Genomic DNA, 19,734 nt, shown 5'->3' with positions numbered 1-19,734 from the left:
AAGGTGTGGATCTACTCTACAGCCTCTACAACCTTTCCCCGTATAATTTTTCTATTTTTTTTCCAGGGGTGAAATATGAAATTTATTTCCCTACTGGTTCTGTGGCCGTGGCTTATTTGGTGGACAGGACTTGAAAGTCAGGTGGGTGTGGCTTCAGGTGGGCGTGGTCATGTGGTCATGTGACTGAGTGGGCATGGCCAGATTGTCATGTGACTGGGTGGGTGAGGCCAATTTTGCAGTCCATTTTGCCAGGCAGCAGGGGGTTGGAATAGATTACCTCTGAGGTACTTTCCAGCCTTTGCTGTGCTGTTTCAAAGCATCCTCTGAAGCTGTGTTTAGTGCCAGCCAAGTTCGTGGTTCTCCCTCCCTCCCTCTCTCTCTCTCTTTGCATGAGCAAAGCGTTCTGTGCATGCACAGAGGGTAAAAGAACCCAAATGGCTTCCCCTTCGTAACCAGCTCTCTGATGACTCACAGGCATGAGCAAACCGCCTTGAACTCTCAAGAAATTACAGGACTTTGTGCTATCTTGTATTGGATTATAAATATATTTTTTTAAAGCAGATAGCGACATCCCTGAACAGACGCCAAGAGGTTCCCATTTTAGGAGTCAAAGAATCCAATGAATTTGACAATTTTTAAAAAAATACCAGGAATTTTCTCAGTAAACATTTATTCAAAGCGGCATCCCCTTGTGCAAATAAATTAGCCTGAACAAAAAAGAAAGAAAGAAAAATCCCTTTCTTAAAATAGAAACTGGGGACATACCCAAGAGGTTACTCGATTATCGTGCCCTTTTTTTTCAAATCATCTCATTTCCCCATTTTTTTGGAATCAGGTTGCCTACTTCACTAAGAATATGCCAACCCTATGAGGAGTCCCCCGCCCCCCTGCCCAATAGCTTCTGAAAACCTCTTGGTCTTCAGACAGAGAAGAATCCTAACCTTTGAGCAGCTGAAGGAAGGCTCCAAGCCTCTTGGTGTGAGCCATCTGTCACTATGAGATGCAAAATCAGTTGAGCAACTCCCGTGTCTTTACAAAATGCAGACCCACCTCGGCAGCTGCAACAAGCCTATTGTTCCTTTCAAGCCAGTGAGCATTTTTATCTCCCCCACCACCACCACGCTTCTCCCCCCCCCCATGCTTCTCCCCCTGCCCACGCTTTCTGGCTCTCACCAGCTGCTCCACTAGCTTGGTGGATTTCTGTTACACTTTATGGGACATGAATAAGGGGCCATTTCCTAATGTGGCATTTCTTTTTTAAAGCAGTGATCTGGTCGCTTTGCATAACAGGACAGTAGATCTATATGTGGAACACTCGGGGATTTTTTAAATATTTACCTTAAGGATGCATAGCTCAGAATATTCAAGCCTAGGACGCCCAAATCTTCTGAGGATAAAAGACAGTTCTGGAAAATCAAATATAGTATGTAACAATTGCTCCTATTTTCCCTACAGAGGGGGTGGGGGAGATACAGAGACAGAGAGAAATAGAGAGACCAAGAGACACAGAGAGAGACAGAGAGAGACAGAGAGAGAGAGAGAGACAGCGACAGAGAGAGACATAGACAAAGAAAGAGACAGGGAAAGAGAGAGAGAGACAGAAGACAGAGAGACAGAGAGAGACGGAAAGAGAGACAGAGAGAGAGAAACAGAGAGAGAGAAACAGAGACTGAGAGAGAGAGAGAGAAAGAGAGAGACAGAGAGAGAGATACACAGAGAGCGAGTGAGAGAGAGAATCTTTAGACATATAATGTACATACTGGAGCAAACCTAACAAAGAATCTGATCATTATAGCATACCAGTGTTTTATTAAAATGCCACCCCCAAAAGTAAAGAAGCAATCAAAATATTAAAACGATAATAAATTTGAGAAGAAGAATGCAATGCATTTGTTGACACCTCTCAGTACTTTTTAAAAGGTTGTAAAAGGTTAATTGAGGGTTTAGACTTGTACTTTTAAAGCCACTGAGGTTTACATGTGGTTAGATTGGATATCTTCAGACAAATCATACATAAAAGATACACTCTCTTCCAATAAGAATTTTCTGTCTGGACGTATAAGTTGCCCTTTATGGTTGTGTACGCCCTCTTAAGCCAACCTACAGAGCACTAGAGTTTTTCACACATCCCACCAGATTCTCCTTGTAAATTGGAACTTGTCTCTGTGACACACCTCATCTGTTCCATCACGTTTCTATCAGAGGCCACACTGGATTTTTTTTTAGTAAGAAGTGGGAAATTTTTTTTCTCTTACAACAGTTGCTGCAGCTGCCCTAAAAGGAAGAGGAAACCCGTGAACTAACAAGCATCTTCCAGCTTCGCTTAGCTCTGCCCTCCGACTGTGATGCTTTTTCCTGTTGTTCTGACGTGGTGACTTTCCACCTGCCTCCTCAACTACAACCACTAGCAGTCATTCCGAATGCGGCACATGTGGGCTGAGTGTTGATTCCTCGGGGCTCTCCAGAGAGTTACAGTAGATACTGCCAAGTGTTTATGCTGCTTTTCTCCTCCTCTGCAGTTTGCATAAAGTGAAAAAAAAACTCAGCCAGAGATCCTTTCCCGGTAAGTTTTGTAAGATAAGCCTATGGCATTTCACCAGGACAATTCTCTACTTTGGGACTTTAAATCAGAAAAAAGGTTTCAGCTTGCTTTCAGCCCTAATCCCTGGCCAATTTAGCTACGTTGTACTGTGGACAAAATGCTTGTTCATAATGAATTCCAGGACGAGGCTTGACTGACTGATAAATTTGTAGCATATATTGTTTTATTTTAGCAAATTATTCATGTCTTCCCTTGCTGTTTCAAACTGTGGAATATTCGTTCAACTTATCATGTGATTAACAAATGTTTTTTTTCCCGACGCTCCTTATAACACTGTGCTGTGAAGGACTAGGATTTGTGCATTCAGATTTATTTCAGCAAATTACAATTTATTCATTTTTTTTCCAAAGGGAGGGTGGCTCTGCTGTCTATAGAGTGGTCAAGCCTCCTTTTTGTTTTAGGTAGTTGTTGTTTTTATTTCAGGAATCAGAAACAATGAATAGGAAAAAATTATCTCCTTAGGCTGGCACTGTTGTCTTAAATTGCTTTGTCTGTATCGAATTTGATTTTGCAGCAGAAAAAAGTACGGTTGTGTGCTTCAGCAGAGATTGCTAATAACTATTATTATTATTATTTATTGGATTTATATGCCTCCGGAGACTTGGGGCATCTTACAACATATAAAAGAACAATACAATACGTTAAATCCAATTAAGCAAAATTAAATAAACTAATATCATTCTTGTCTTCTGAAATAGGCAAACAAGAGGAATCCAGGGAAACGCGATCATTAAAGCTGTTAACAGTTTGATTACTGATGAAGGTGCTAAGCAGTTGCAATGCAGTGAGTACCTTTTCTCTTCACATTCTTCTCTCTAGAAGTGTTGCAAATTAGTGCTGCTGAAATTAGATGATTTCTGATTACAGTTTTCCTTTGTTTTACTTTACAGCCCAAAAGTTTAAATGCAAAAGAGATGGAGGCTGTAACTGCACACTCATCAGAGGTAAGCACACATTAAAGCCCTTTGCTGTTACTATGTACTAGAGATTAGAGATTGTAAGCATACTTCTCGTGGGACTCTCTGAGGCTTATTTCTGAGTAAATTCACTCAGAATTGTACAACACATCCTATGTTTTTGTAAAGTCATGGTCAGTCATTCCTGCTGGGCTTTAGCTTGGGGGGATATTTTTTAATAGCTTTGTAATTCTAGTCAATATTTTATAATAGTACATTTGATATTTTGCTTGCACGTTTATAGTTACCAGTTCCTGTATAGTAGGTTTGTTTAAATGGGTATGTGTGCATGTTAATAGGCCTTTTAATTACTTTTAAATGTAATTTTTAATTTTAACTTTAATCATTATCTCGATCTACTCTGCTTTGGAGAGGGGCGGCATATACATTTAATAAATAATAATAATAATAAAATAATTCAAGTCACCTTAAAGACTGAATGAAATGAAAACTCCTCAACTGCCAAACACACTCATTACAAATTTGGGGAAATCTGTTTAGACATGAGTGAGTGTGTTGTTACGCTCTCTGCTACAGTTCAAGCGAAAGGAACGAGATTTGTGCTCGTAACAGAGTGTTGAACTGAAATATGTAATGCTGTAGTCAGGATTATAATATCCGAATGCTAAACACACCTGTTACTTCAAAAACCTATTAATTTCAGGGAGCCTGTTTCCAGTGTGGTCAGCAATCACTTTATAGCCTTACTTGGATGTATGGCCAACATCCAAAGAGCAACTCACATAAAACAGCTCAGATTTGCCCAGGGAAATTCCTTACTGCAATCCTCTCTATCACTCATTAATTCCTATCTGAACTGTCTCTGTTTAATTTTCTTCTCACCCACCTTTCCCTGCGTTACTCACTCAAATTTAGAATGAATTCATTGACATCAATAGAAGTTTAGTTAGTCCTGAATAATAAAAGACCCATTGATGTCAATAGCAGCCATGGCCAATGGTGTGAAACTGACCACGTTTTGCCTGGTATCGTGTTTTGGATTTATATTATTTGCAGACCTCATTAAGGATTCCTTTAACCAAATTAAACAGAAGAGCTGTGGACAGTTTTCATATTTATTGTTGCTTCTTTTTAATGTTTGGTTGAGTGAAATTCAGTGTTGCAATTGAATGCATCCTTTCCTAAAACAAGAAAGTATGGGGGATTTTTCTCTTGGTTTTGAGGAACTGAGCAACGTGATGTATTACAGCTTTATCTGACTCTATGCTGTGTGATGGATTGATCATTTTTACTGCCTTGTTAAATTTTAGGAGGATCTCAAAAAACGTCACTTCTTCATGACATGTGATAATGAAGATGAGCCATGTCAGCTGATTGGTATGTGTGCAATCCTTCTTAAACAGGGAATAGTGGGATTCTTCTAAACCCAGCATGCCTTGAACTTTGTTCTCTACAAGGGATTTAATTATTTTATTTTATTTTATTTTATTATTTTATTTTATTTTATTTTATTTTATTTTATTTTATTTTATTTTATTTTATTTTATTTTATTTTATTTTATTTTATTTTATTTTATTTTATTTTATTTTATTTTATTTTATTTTATTTTATTTTATTTTATTTTATTTTATTTTATTTTATTATTTTATTATTTTATTTTATTTTATTATTTACTTCTATGCCGCCCAATCCCAATGCACTTTATTCTGCTCTTTTGGGTGGCGCAGGAAGTGACAGAATGAGACCCAAGCAGTGGAGGGTTGCTCCCGGTTCCGCCCGGTTCTTAGAACTGATAGTGCTGGCGGAGAAGGCTCCGCCCACCTTCCCGGGACACTTCTGTGCATGCGCAGAAGCATTATGCGTGAACCAGTAGTAAAGGGTTTTAGAACCCACTACTGGACCCTGGTTCTCTTTTGGTCAAGGGAATTGATAGTTGACTATTCTTTTCTGATGCTGAGAATGTTCACGTTTTTATGTAGTAGCCACAGGTTGGTGGGTTTTCAGGTTTAAATCATAACTTATAACTCTAAATTGCCCCCTGGTGGGCAATTATATATATAGACCTCTCTATATATGTAGGTCTTGGCATATTGGGGTTTCTTCCTGTGTAAGTTTCAGAGAATCCTGGCGACGTTTCAACGAGGTCCTACTCATCCTCTTCAGACTGGTGCTTTCGGCTTTGTGCTCGGATGGACAAAGCTTTGTTCCCCCAAGCACAAAGCCGAAAGCACCAGCCTGAAGATGACAAGCGGGACTATGTCGAAATGTTGCCAGGATTCTCTGAACCTTACATGAGAAGAAACCTCAATATGCCAAGACCTACATACCTATACCTGTGAAAATCTACAAAAACACAGAGAGAGAGAGAGGTGGGCTGCTAAGGTGGAATAGTTATGTGTGTTCACCCCCATGGTTCTGAGTGCTACAGTTGTGCAGGTAACAGAATCGCCTACAGAGATGCAGGCGTGCCCGTGTTTTGGTGTGGTTTTTTGCTTCCATCCGCTTGTGGAAGGAAAAAACTGCGCTAAAACACAGGCGCACCTGCATCTTCATGGACGATTCTGCTACCTGCACAGCTGCAGTAACAGAATTGCGTTGGACACCGCTAACACTCAGAGCCACAGAGGCGAGCACACGTCACCATTCCACCTTAGCAGCCCACCTCTGCACACACATCTAAAATGTCTAGAGCTATAAACAATCTGATTGCTATACCAGGACAAACCATAGAATGGCAGGTTAGATGCATATGTAATTGCCACCACTGATGGTATAAACATAGGCTGGTTTACTTAAGAAGGGGACTGTGGATAAACTTTAAATGGGGAAGCGTTATGGGCTGCATGATTCCAGCAAGAACAAAGTTGGAGGTACAGAATTTACAGCTGTTTTGATAGCAGTATATAATTAAGTGCCATTTTAAATCAGATAGCTAGGTTTGTGATCAGTTCATGAGAGATCTATTTACCACATTGAATGTTCTCAATCACTTTTGACAAGAAACAAAATTTTACCTCTGATACCAAGAACACCTGAGATGGTCCTTTGGCTACTAATTAAGTTTTGCAAACAGCATTTGTTTAGATTCAATTGTTCTGATTTTCTTCTAGCATTGCTGAATGCTGATAGGGAATATAGGGAGTACAGGTAATCCTTCTCTTACAACAGTTCATTTAGTGACTTTTCAAAGTTACAACAGCACTGAAAAAGTTATAAGGACCATTTTTCACACTTACATTCATTGCAGCATCCCATGGCCAGGTGATCAAAATCCAAGTGCTTGGCAACTGACTCACATTTATGAGGGTTGCAGTGTTCCAGGGTTGATGATCACCTTTTGTAAACTTCTGACAAGGTATGTCAGTGGGGAAGTCAGATTCACTTAACAACAACGTGAATAACAACTGTGATTAGTAAGGCCATAAAATGGGGCAAACCCAGTTAACATATGTTTCACGTAGCAACAGAAAACTTGGGCTCAATTGTGATCATAAGTTGTACCGGTATAACTATAGCAACTTTCTCCAATCTGAAATACAGTGTTCCCTTGACTTTTGGGGGTCTGACATTCGCGAAAAGTCTATATACCACGGTTTAAAAAAAAAATTAATTAAAAAAATACTTCGTGGGTTTTTTTCTACACCACGTTTTTCCTGCCCATGACATCATACGTCATCACCAAATTATTGTTAATAAATAATTATGTTAATAAATATCAGGATCATTAAGTATCTTCTTCAGTGGTGAGTACCAGTAATAATGGTGAGTAATAATCTAAAGGTTGTTAAGGGAATGGGAAATTGTAATTTAGGGATTTAAAGTGTTTGGGGATGTCCTGCAATACTGTTCATAGCCAAAAATAGTGTAATTACTTCCGCATCTCTACTTCGCAGAAATTTGACTTTCACAGGCAGTCTTGGAATGCATCCCCCGCGAAAGTCAAGGGAACACTGTACACCACACAACTCAATATCCCCAATCCATGCATAACCAGTGTGGCAATTGATCAGAGTAGGAGCTACTCTAAAGCAGAGGTCTTCAAACATGGCAACTTTAAGACTGTGCTGGCTGGAGAATTCTGGGAGTTGAAGTCCACAAGTCTTAAAGTTGCCAAGTTTGAAGACATCTGGCATAAAGCATCTGAAAATCATTTTTGATGACATTAGCTGATTCATATAATTCTACAATCCTATAATCATGTATCTAGTGCTGTTGTCACTCATTCATTATTCCTACTCCTTTTGTTTGTCCAACAGATCGTCACAGGAAAAGAAAGAATGTGATATCTTTGCCATTTATGTTCAGACGATCTACCCATGGATCAGAAAGTCAGGGGCATCTAGAATCTGTGTTGAAACCACCTTTGTTCGATCTTCCTCTGTCACTGGTTTACGGCATTGAAGATACACTGCCCAAATGTATGCAGGTAAATATGCTGAAAGGAGAGTATTGTATCCATCATGGATGAATAGTGCTTTGTGCTTTGGCTGAGTAACATAATCCTTAACCCTAAACCAGTGTTTCCCAACCTTGGCAACTTGAAGATATTTGGACTTCAACTCCCAGAGTTCCCCAGCCAGTGAATGCTGGCTGGGGAACTCTGGGAGCTGAAGTCCAAATATCTTCAAGTTGCCAAGGTTGGGAAACACTGCCCTAAGCAATAGGAGGATTTTCTTCTTCTTACTGGTCATATATGGAAGAAGTTGAATTACGATTAAACATGCTTTAAAATAATTCAAATCTATGCCAAGCAAACTCTTTTCTAAAGCAAAACAGAATCATGAGTTGTACAGGGTATTATTGAAATTTCATAATATTGTGTCAAGAATTCTGCCTTCTGCGGGGAGAAAGGAATTTCTACTTAAGTCTGGGATAGCTGAAAAGGAAGGAGCCTAAAGCCTAGGAAGTATATAATGTATGAATAATCTATATGAATGTTGTCCTGCAAATATATGCTACTGAAAAATATATGCTACTGAAAAAGTGAGCATAGGATAATGATGGTGTTCAGTTCCCTGTTTGGATCTTAATACATGCGATATTCTTTTTATTCCTGTGCACATTGTAGGATATCCTTACAATACTCTTCCAAAGAGGACCCTTCACTGAATGGATATTTCGAAAATCTGCCAACGAGAAGGCACGCAAGGAGCTGAGAGAGGAATTAAATGCTGGAGACCACATTGCCTTAGGAAAAAAGTCTGTTTATCTGCTAGCTGTGGTTTTTAAGGTATATGCATCTATTAATTTGGTTTCTTATTGTAGATCCCAGTTTCTTAAGTATTATGAAGAGATACTCCTAAAAGCAGTGCAGTTAGGAAATAAAATTCACTATTGTTGCATCTTATGTATTTAATCTCCTGATACAAAAGGGGAGGAGATAGAGCTTTTTCTATGATGATATGTCTCTGACCACAGAGCCTCAGGAAACTGTGGTATGAAACAGTGGTGAAATCTACTTACCCTCCCTAATGTTTTGGAAGTGCACACTCCACACGTTTTTCACCCTCTGCACATGCACAGAATGCTTGGCGCATGTGCAGAGGCAGCGCTACCAGCCTCAGGCATACGTGTGTCCAGCTGGAGGCGCACACCCATTAGCGCCAGATTCAGCTTCTGCACATGTGCACCAAGTGAAATCTTGTGTGAGAATGCATGCATGAACAAGATTTCGGCAATTTTTTGCATGCATGGCAGCAAAAATATCCGCAAAAAATTTGCTCATGCGCATGCCTTTGCAACAAATTTTGCTTTCTGCACATGAAAAAAAGCCAAATCTTGCACAGGGGTTTGTGTACGTGCATCGGGGACACGCAGGTGCACTCACAGCTCCCACTTTTCCAACTGGAGGTGTGCACTGGTTCGCATAACCATCACTGTGCAGAGAGTTAAAAACAAGAAAATAACAATGTCCAGGAGGGTTAGCCAAAAATTTTACTGCCACACTTTGGGTGTGGCTTATTTTGTGGGTGTGGCTTGATAGTCATGTGACTGGATAGGAGTGGCTTGCCGGCCATGTGACCAAGTGGGAGTGGCTTGAACGATCATCATTGTTCAAGAGAACAGTTAAGTCCTCGACTTACAATCTCACCAGTGTCTCTCTCTGGGGTGACAATTTGCTTCCCATTTCCCGCACTCTCCTTCCTGGCTCTCCCCCTGCCTCAGGCTGGGTAGCTAGGCGAATGGGTGTCGATCAGCTGTTGAGAAAAGAGGGGGGAAGAAATGAGCCCCCTGCAACTCCTGCCAGTGCTGGTCTCCCTGCTTCTTTCCAAGGAGGAGGAAGAAGATGGGATGGGGGGATAGACAGCTGGGCACACAGCTTAATTTCCACTGGTGGAACTGCGTTCCACCCTGTCTTGCCTGCTGCCCACCTCTGCCGCTACCAGTTCGCCTGTACCGGGCCAAACCAGTAGCATTTCACCCTTGATATGAACCAAATTGAAAGAGTTCGAGGATGCATGTTGACTGTTGGCTAACAGTTGCCCACCATGGCTTAACTGACATTTATTTCTTGCAGGATTTCCTCCGAAGTATTCCCCACAAATTGTTGCTGAATGAGCTTTACGATGAGTGGATGGCAGCATTAGAAAAAATAAATCATCGAGAGAAAACTAAAGCCGTGAAAGAGTAAGTGGACCTCTCTTCAAGAGTGACTTTCGGTTGTTCAGTAATAAGCAATGCAAATAGACACCGATTCTGAAATCCTTACCTGGATGCTTCCAGACAGATGGCTCTAAGCTCGAGAATTATGAATGGGAAATGATATAATTAGTTCCTTTCCACAGCCTGTCCCCCTCCCTAAAATCTCATCATGCAGAAGCAAAAAAAAAGCCAAAAATTGGAGGAAAAAATGGTGGACCAGCAAAGACAGCACTGGAGCTGTCACGCACAAAATGTGCAATCAGCAGGCTAGTATTGGACTACCACATTAGAATAGGAACCCACCTCTGCACATAATGAAAAAAATGTGCATATGATACATATTTTATACATGTTTAATTATAAATTAAAGAGCATTTCACCTCATAATTTTTCAAGAGACCGAAACATTTTTGCTTGGTGTCTACTCAGGAATTTATGTCTACCTGCATCTATCTGTCTGTCTGTCTGTCTGTCTGTCTGTCTATCTATCTATCTATCTATCTATCTATCTATCTATCCCTCTATCCCTCTATCCATCTATCCATCTATCCACCCACCCACCCACCCACCCACCCACCCACCCACCCACCCACCCACCCATCTATCTATCTATCTATCTATCTATCTATCTATCTATCTATCTATCTATCTATCTATCTATCAAGCTATCTATAAAGCTATCTATCTATCAAGCTATCTATCCAGCAAGCTATCTATCAAGCTATCTATCAAGCTATCTATCTAGCTAGCATTTTGGAACTGCCCATCTTCCACACAGAGAAAGTCACAATTAATTCACTGACTGGGACTTTTGAATGGGAATTTTGGGTAACCACTTTAAACCAATACTTCTCCATTTTAGAGGAAGTGTTACTCATGTAAGTGAATGCCAAGTTTAACTTTAAAAAAAACAGTAGCTGCAATCTGAGGATGACTTTTTTCTTCTTCTGTTCTTTTGCAGGGTTGCAAGCAAATTGCCACAGCCAAATCTTCATTTGCTCAAATACTTGCTTTCTCTTCTTCACCACATCAGCAAAAACTCCACAGTCAACAACATGGATTCTAGCAATCTCGCTATCTGTTTAGGACCAACCATGTTGAGTCCAAATTGGGACAAAAACCTGGCACTTGAAACCCAGAAAGAATTGGCTGATAAGGTACTTTGGTTTTATTTCCATTCATTCCATATTGTCTATTATCTTTGGGGGGGAGGGGTTCCCTAGTTACAAAGAAGCCAGTCAATACAACATGCCTGGCCATGAAACCCTTTGGCATTTACTTGACTCATAGTGAAATAGTTTCACACTTGAAATAGTAGCCCTATCCTGTAGACTAGATTCCCAATTTTGGCAACTTTAACACATGTGGACTTCAACTCCCAGAATTCTGGGAGTTGTAATGCATACATCTTAAAGTTGCCAAGATTAAGTACCCCTGCCATAGGCCACATTGCAACATCCTAATTAATTCAGCTCCCATACACTAGAATTATGGGAAGACTTAAAGGGGCACTTCTCTGATTCATCATTCAATACATTTCCTCTCTGATATGGTATTAAGAAGTTGCATCCCAATTTTAGGCAGCAAAGTAGAGCAAGAGGCTGCTTCAAATAGAAGCCTTTGACTTTCTGCATCTCCATTTGCAGAACATATTTATACAGAAGACACATGGATGGGTTCAGAAAAGTACCATGCATTAGGCCTTTTTAACTGCAAGCATTAAGATAGAGGATCATGTTTTCTCTGGGTCAAAGGCAGTACCTCAGAGGCAACCACTCCAACAAATGAAACTATAGAGTCAAGGCTGGAGGAGAAGAAGAGAAAGTAAAGGATCTTATGAAGAAAAAGATGATGGCCCAGGTTACATCCATTGTTGGCTTCAAGCCTGCTTACCCCAAATATAAGTTGCTGTTGAGGAAATATAACTCTCCAAAACTCAAAGTAAAAATTTCCCATCCTGAACCAAGAGCTCATTGGCCATCTTCAATAGCTGGTTAAGAAGCTCTCCAACATTTTAAGTACAGACTTCAGATCCTCTTGACTGGAAAGTACTGGTTGATTTTTAAAACATGCAATCATTAAAAGTCTTGCAATTGTGGTTTGGTGGAAGAAGCTAGTTCTGGCATCAGGGCATAAGCTTTGGGAATTATGCAACCAGCTAAAGCCACAGCAACACAATTGCAAAGTTATTTCTATGGGTGACAAGCTTCCCTAGATTCAAATGAAGAGTTTAATAGGCCCACATAAACAAACAATGGGGTGCTATCTCAAAAATATTTTATTCTTATTGGAAAGCAAGGCAGGATTTAAAACCCAATAATTCTGTTATGTTGCTTTTATACTTGTACTCTTCAAGGCTGGAATTTACTTGTGGATCTCCTATTAAAACATTCATAATATATAGGTCTTAATATATAGATTCCATTAATAAAGTTGAAATGACCCCAAGTTAATCTCTGATTTTATATTCTTTGTTTGGCTTGCATAGGTGAAGGAACTGGTGGAATTCCTTATTAATAACTGTTCAGATATATTTGGAGAAGAAATCTACTCACTGTTCTCCAGGAATACTGATAATTCCCTGGATATGACAGGTACCTTGATTTTGTATGTCTTTGAGTTGTATTTTTAAGACAGAGTCTGGCTAATCATTTTTCTCTGAATGTGCTTCAATTTCACTGAAAGTACTATTTAACAATGTTTGATTCTAGTTGCTAAGGAAGTGGCAAAAAATAACCAACCCGTTACAACTGTAAACTATTTCTAAATGTTAGCCACAGTGTATCTTAAAGTTTTACAAAACAGTCACCTATCCTTGAAGTTCCTTTCCAACCAGGGTAGAGAAACAGAAATAATATATGTAAAGTTTTGGGAAGATTTATCAGAGAGACTTGGCTCAATTTGTGGATATCAAATTATAATATAGTATTATATGATGTTTTTGATAAACCAGTGACTATTTCTAAGTTTAATATAAATATAAGGCAAATTCTGTCCAACCTTAGGCTCAAAATTTCTTTTCTTTTCTCCAGGAATATCATCCCCAAACCAGCATCGTGATTCTGCTTATGACAGCACAGACCTTGAAGGGGAATGCAGTCTCAGTGACCTTCAACCCAGGAGTTTATCCCACACTAGCAGACCAAGCAGTACAGAATTGTACCCCAAACAGCCACGAACCCAGATCCCTTCTGCCTTCTCCCTGGCTCGTTTTAAAACGACAATGAAGAAACTTGAGAGGAGGTCCTCAGAACCAGACTTGCAGTCTTCCAAAAATGTCAAGAAAAGTGGTGTGAAACTTCCAAAACTTTCCAAAAGTGAGGATAATTTTATTGTGCAGAAGGAATTGGGACTAAAGGATAAAGAGCCGAGAACTGGAATGCAGACAGTTGAGGAATCCCATCCTTCTGGTTGCTACAGGAACAAAAAGCCATCAGATCTCAGAATCAAAGCCAATTTCCCCACGGAATTATCAAGTGATTCCTTGCTCAGCACATCTTCTTCCAGTTCACTAGGCAGTGCTTCATCGATCTCGGACTCTTCTGTATTCACTAGTTCACCACTCTCGTCACCGGCCATCTTCAAGAACAATGTCTCAACGCGGCCACAGTCCTTCTCTGCCAAAATTTCAAGTGGAAGTGACAGAGCTGCCCCGGAGCTCAAGAAGCACTCCATGTCGTTTTCTGTGGCAACCCGCAAGAAGCTGCTGGCCAAAATAGAAAGTCAAGGCAGAGGTGGCTTTCAAAAAGGTAGCTTCAAAAAAGGCTTCAGGAAAGAAAGACCACTTTCCTGTCAAATTGTTCAAGCAACTCAGGAGACTATTTCCAATCCAGAACCCTCAGGTTGTCCACTGAGATCCCGTTTTATGTCGGCAGGTGAATTGTTTCGCCTTGCAGATCAAAATAAACCTAGAAGGCCGCCTTCTTATGAAGAGGCAACCAAACACTTTTCTGCTGTTAGATTTCCATCACACAGCAGTTTAAGAGCACATCCTCTGAGGCCCACCAATCTTCCTCAGGATCCTGCATCTCAAGGTCTGAGGCTCAAGAAAGAGATCACAAACAAAGCAAATGAGAACCGTTTTCATGACAGATCCTCTCTGATCAAAGACTCCCAGGACAAAGCACCAGTTGTGGATTTTGTTATCGGAATACATTCACGGGCAAATTTGCCTTTGACCCCACAGGTGTACCGTCTCAGGACCATGTCTGGGTCATATCAAAAGAACAAGCAAGAATTTGTGACACTACAGAACAATCAGAAAACTTTTGAGCACCTACAACACGCAAAAGAATCCTATGTTTAAACTTAATGTTCTCATTCCAATACAAATGTATACATTCTGTGCTAGGCATGGTAGCAAGACTTTTGACAAACATTATTGCCTAAGCAGATATAAATCCAATGTTCCATAAAATTGTATTTTGTGTAGCATCCGGTGTAATGTGTTTTGCTCTTTGGCTCATTTTGTACAAAATAATTATGTCCTAATCTGGGCTTGGCTATTCCCTTGAATGTTAAAAGAACCTATCAAAATCCATACAATGGGTCCAGCAGCTTTATCCCCTTTGTTCTTATAGCAAACCCCCGCATTAATGGTTTCTTCTTTTTCAGAAAGTAGTCTAGACAAGGGTCCAATATAAACAGAAACAGAGAAGCAGAAGATAAGGGGAAATGCTGCAGGGATCTTGAGCCAATCTCTATCATATGACCAAGAAAATGTGTGCTTTGCAACAGACTTGGCTCAGCTGCTTTGTCTGGTTTTGGATTTCTCAAGTGATACAGTTTCTTCCACCACCACTTCCTATTTGGAAAGGATTTCCAACTGAACTAAACCTCAGTGTTATGAAATGGTTCTTGCAGTAGAAACAGCAAGACTTTCTGTTTCATGATACCATCCCTGAAAGTTCTAGTAATGTAAGTTTCCTTCTGGAACATATTATACTCAGACCAGAGGGAAGCATGAGAGAAATAATCTGAATGTATAAGAAAGCCTTTCTAAATTATTTAAGTCTTCCCCAACTTTGGATTGTATTGAAATGGCAAATCTCAGAGGTGTAGTCTAGGACAGTGATGGCAAACCTATGCCCAGGTGCCACAGGTGACAAGCGGAGCCATATCTGCTGGCACAAGAGCCCTAGCTCTATTCCAATGTCCATGTGTGTACCAGCCAGCTGATTTTTGGCTCACACAGAGCCTCTGAGAGGGCGTTTTGGGCTTCCAGAAAGCCTCAAGGGGGGATTTTTACCCTCCCCCGGCTCCAGAGAAGCCTTTGGAGCCTGGGGAGGGTGAAACATGAGCCTACTGGGCCCACCAGAAGTTGGAAAATAGGCCATTTCTGGCCTCCAGAGGGCCTCCTGGGGGCGGGGAAAGCTGTTTTTACCCTCCACAGTCATTGAATTATGGGTATGGGGACTCACGCATGCGCAATAGCACATGCCCACGCTCTTTCGGCACCCAAGGGAAAAAAGGTTTGCCGTCACTGGTCTAGGACTTCAGAAATATGTCATTGTCACTCATCTGGAAAATGTTAACTTGAAGAAACCCCAACAGAATATTCATGCAGATCAACATTGTGTAACTTGACATTTCCCCATAATTCCAGGGGCTGATCATAACATATGTTTATTATGATTCAAATTACTATAAAACTACTAAAAAAATTGCTAATTGCATAATGCCATAATGTGGTTTATTTATCTGGGTTCAATGTAGTGTGTGAACCCAACCACTAATCAGGGGTTATGGTTTAGTAGAATATCCAAATCCAGCACTGTGGCTTTTTCAAGAAAAATGATTAAAATGAATGCTTAGTATACGATGCAATTACAGGCACTGAAAATTTTAATATTAAAGTTATTCCATTTATAGGGTGGCCTATAAATTAGATAGATAGATAGATAGATAGATAGATAGATAGATAGATAGATAGATAGATAGATAGATAGATAGGTGAGTGAGTGAGTGAGTGAGTGAGTGAGTGAGTGAGTGAGTGAGTGAGTGAATGAATGAATAAATAAATAAATGAGGGAGGAGGGAAGGAAGGAAGGAAGGAAGGAAGGAAGGAAGATGCTCCATTTACAAATGTTAACTCAAAATATATAGAAGAAAGCCAAGGCAGTTAATATCCCACGAATAGTCAGGTAGCTTCCTGGCAACTTTACGATTTGTGGACATCAATTCTCAGAACTGAAGGCCACAGCTCTTAAAGTTGTCCAGTTTGAAGACCTCTGCCCTAAACTTTCACTTGAAACCACATTGTTACATGGCCAGCCTGTGCAATGGTGGGTTCCAAAATTTTTTTAGAACTAATCTGTGGTCATGGCTTGATGGTCATGTGATGGTGGGCGTTGCTTCATGATCATGTGACTGGGTGGGAGTGGCTTTGTGATCATGTGACTGGGTAGTCATATGACTGGGTGGGTGTGGCCAACTTAGCATCATATCAAGTATTTGAGTTAGAGTTCCTGTCCTCTCCTTGCCTCAAAACCCTCGACAAGATACAATTTCCCTGTCCATTTACTGCTACTGAACATCCAAATTATACTATTTAATCCTTTGTATATATACCATATGTGTACATGCATATTACACACAGGCACATAAAAATATACATTATCTACTATATAAACTGTATGTGTATGTACACAGAGAGAGAGAGAGCTCTTCTAAAATTACACATTCAACCTCACTTACTGCATTTGGAAAAACACATCCAGGGTCCACTTTCTGTCACACATTTAGCCATAACTTCTGTATATTAGAACATTACACGTGCCTTCAAATGTTCTTTCCCAGCTTGCACATCACTGTGATATCCATCTGGGGCATTCTGTCAATTGCCTCATTGTTGATGGAAGACGCTGTAGAATCAGGGTCTTCTTCTGTAAAGAGAGTTGCACCAGCTGTGTCCAGTAGAGGGGAGGTCCCCGAGGGCTGAGGTCCATGCACAGATCTGAGGGCTTCATAGAATCATTTAACATCCTTTCTATCAGCAAACGTATGAATATCATTTGCTTTGGTATTCAACCAGGAGTCCTGAATCTTGTGAAGCTTGCACTGTACGATGCTACGAGTGCTGTTGAAGGCATTTTTCTTGGCTGCTGATGACAGGTCATTCCAATCATGATGGTGGTGGTGCTTTTCAGCAAGTAGGGCCTTGATCTCTTCATCATTTTCCTCAAGCCTATCCTGCTGTTTCCTGTGTGAGGGTCCTAGAACCTTTAGTGCAGAAGAGTCCACAATGTCCTGAACGTGTTCCCAGTCCTTCTCAGCATTTCCCTCTAATTGCAGCTCTGAGAGTGGGTTGTCAAGATCTTCTGGTAGTGAAGCTGCTGTGTTGGGGGTTCCTCAGTTTGCTGACATTGATCAGTTTCATTGCAGCTTTGTTTCGTTGTGGACCAAAAAACAGCCTGCAAAAAACAGCCTGAGAAAACACTTGTGTGAACATGAAGGCTGCATCATGCCTTACCTCTGCAAACTGCAAATCAAGAAGTCGAGAATAGCTTTGGAAAGAGAGTTAAATTTGGGCAAAAATGGGGGAGGGTGTGGAATGTTCCCCCCTTTCCACTGACTCCTGGGTTAAATGGAAGTGGGATAATTGAAATAAAATTCTCCCTGGAATTGCAGAAACCACCCTTTTGAGGTTTTTTGCAGGGAGGGAAAAGAAGGTAGGGTGGGGATACTGGATTCCCAGTATCAACATTTCCAGAGGGCCAGTGGTGGAAACCTCACAAGGCCCTATATGTTCAATCATCCTTTGTGATTTAAAAAAAAAAGAATAGTTCTGCAGGAAACATATTTCTCCAAAGATCAGCTGTGTGTATGGACTTTATTGGGCTTTCCTAGAATTCATGAAGACATCAGGCCGAGTAAGTAAGTAAGGTGTAATTGGCTCCTGTTATGTATTCATATAAATAAGCATATGTAAATAGTTTATGTAAATAGTCATTTAAACCAGTTCATCTACATACCCGGCCACTGATTGGCTAACCAGCAGGCGGGAAAATCCAAACGGCTGTCAAAGCCACGCCTACAGATAGAAACCCCTTTAAAGAGAGAAACCAAGCCACGCGCCTTGTCTTTTGCCGCGAAATTGAAACTGTATCACTTTACACCGTTGCAGTGTTACCCAGACTGATTCCTAATAAAATGAATCAGTTCCTTTATTCCAATCTAACAGCTCCAAACTGATGAGAGGCATTGGCCTCTAAAATCTGCATCCATGGAATCTGGCTACTTGGAAGTTGAATTTGAACAAAATGCTAAACTAATGAAATCCAAGAATAGGTTATTTGGAGATGAGTGCTTTGTATGAACTTAGCTGATAATCAGGTGTGAGGTGGATCTGATATGGTTAGTTAACCCACTATGTTAGTTAATACAGTATGTTTGATTCTTTTCTCATGTACAGGACTGAAATATTACATGTATTTATTAACCAAGCTATGGAAAATACACACACACACACATAAATACACACAAAAAGAGAGAGATTCATTTTAAAAAATGTAGAAGATTTGGTATTGGAAGTCACATCTGTATATGTTCCGTACAAAGGAAATCATTAACATGGATACCAAAACCCAAAGTCAGATTGTTTTCTATTGCTGGTGGGTTTTCCCCAAATTCACAATCCGCATTTATCTCTCAACAGGGACTTGAGTTCTTAACCCTATTATGATTAAAATCTAGATGTTCTTAATCTATGTTCCTAAAATGTCAGAGAAAAAGACAAGTTCTATTCCCATCTTTTGTGTAAGTTTCTAGGTTCATCAGCGGATATTTTCTTTGCCTGTTTTGTTGTGACTATATGACAACCATTATATTCTAGGAAAATGACTCAGTGCTTCCATCTATTCACAGGTCTTAAGATTTTCTTCATGTATTTCTGAGGCTTAAGATAAACAGTTAAAGTTGCCATGATATGACTCACAATTCCTATCAGGTTGGGTGTAATCAATTCTGATTTTTGCTTGTCTGTCTGTCTGTCTGTCTGTCTGTCTGTCTGTCTGTTTGTTTGTTTGTTTGTTTCTGTGAATAAATTAAAGTTGTCCTCTACAACAATATGCTATTAGTTACACCATTTTCTGATCAGAACAACGGGACCATCTCCTGCCACATACCTCCAGAGAGCCTTTAGATCGCACAGAATCGGCCTTCTCTGGGTCCCGTCAAATAAACAATGTAGGTTAGCGGGACCGTGGGGGAGGGCCTTTTTCGTTGCTGCCCCAACTCTATGGAACTAACTCCTCCCCCGATGTTCGCATTGCTCCCACTCTACTGGCCTTTCGAAAAGCTGTTAAGACTTGGCTTTGCCAACAGGCCTGGGGGGCGTAAATCTTAACATCCGACAAATTATGCTTGACTAGTATGTATGTTGTTGTTAGATTGGATTTAGGGTTTTTATATGGGGTTATTTTAGTGGGGGTTTTAAATTATTGTTAATATTTGACTTCTTTTTACTATTGTACTACTGTATTGTTTTTTATTGTTGTAAGCCGTCCTGAGTCCTATGGGATTGGGCAGCAGGGAATTAAATTAAATTAAATTAAATTAAATTAAATTAAATT

The 19,734-nt window shown here is 40.2% G+C and overlaps 1 protein-coding gene across 1 annotated transcript; it reads left to right on the top strand.

Moving 5' to 3' along the window:
• Positions 1-2,344: 2,344 nt before the first annotated feature.
• Positions 2,345-14,596, top strand: TAGAP (T cell activation RhoGTPase activating protein). Its single transcript, XM_070740149.1, has 10 exons — positions 2,345-2,563; positions 3,301-3,386; positions 3,493-3,546; positions 4,830-4,896; positions 7,777-7,946; positions 8,589-8,750; positions 10,038-10,147; positions 11,124-11,319; positions 12,651-12,756; positions 13,195-14,596. Exons 2-10 carry the CDS (start codon positions 3,360-3,362, stop codon positions 14,466-14,468), a joined length of 2,166 nt encoding a protein of 721 aa, XP_070596250.1. The 5' UTR covers positions 2,345-2,563; positions 3,301-3,359; the 3' UTR covers positions 14,469-14,596.
• Positions 14,597-19,734: the final 5,138 nt, after the last annotated feature.

This window comes from Erythrolamprus reginae, chromosome 1 (assembly GCF_031021105.1).
Source record: "Erythrolamprus reginae isolate rEryReg1 chromosome 1, rEryReg1.hap1, whole genome shotgun sequence".
NCBI lineage: Eukaryota > Metazoa > Chordata > Lepidosauria > Squamata > Dipsadidae > Erythrolamprus > Erythrolamprus reginae.
Note: the sequence above shows the minus strand (reverse complement) of the source record. Positions and strands in the feature narration are given on the sequence as shown.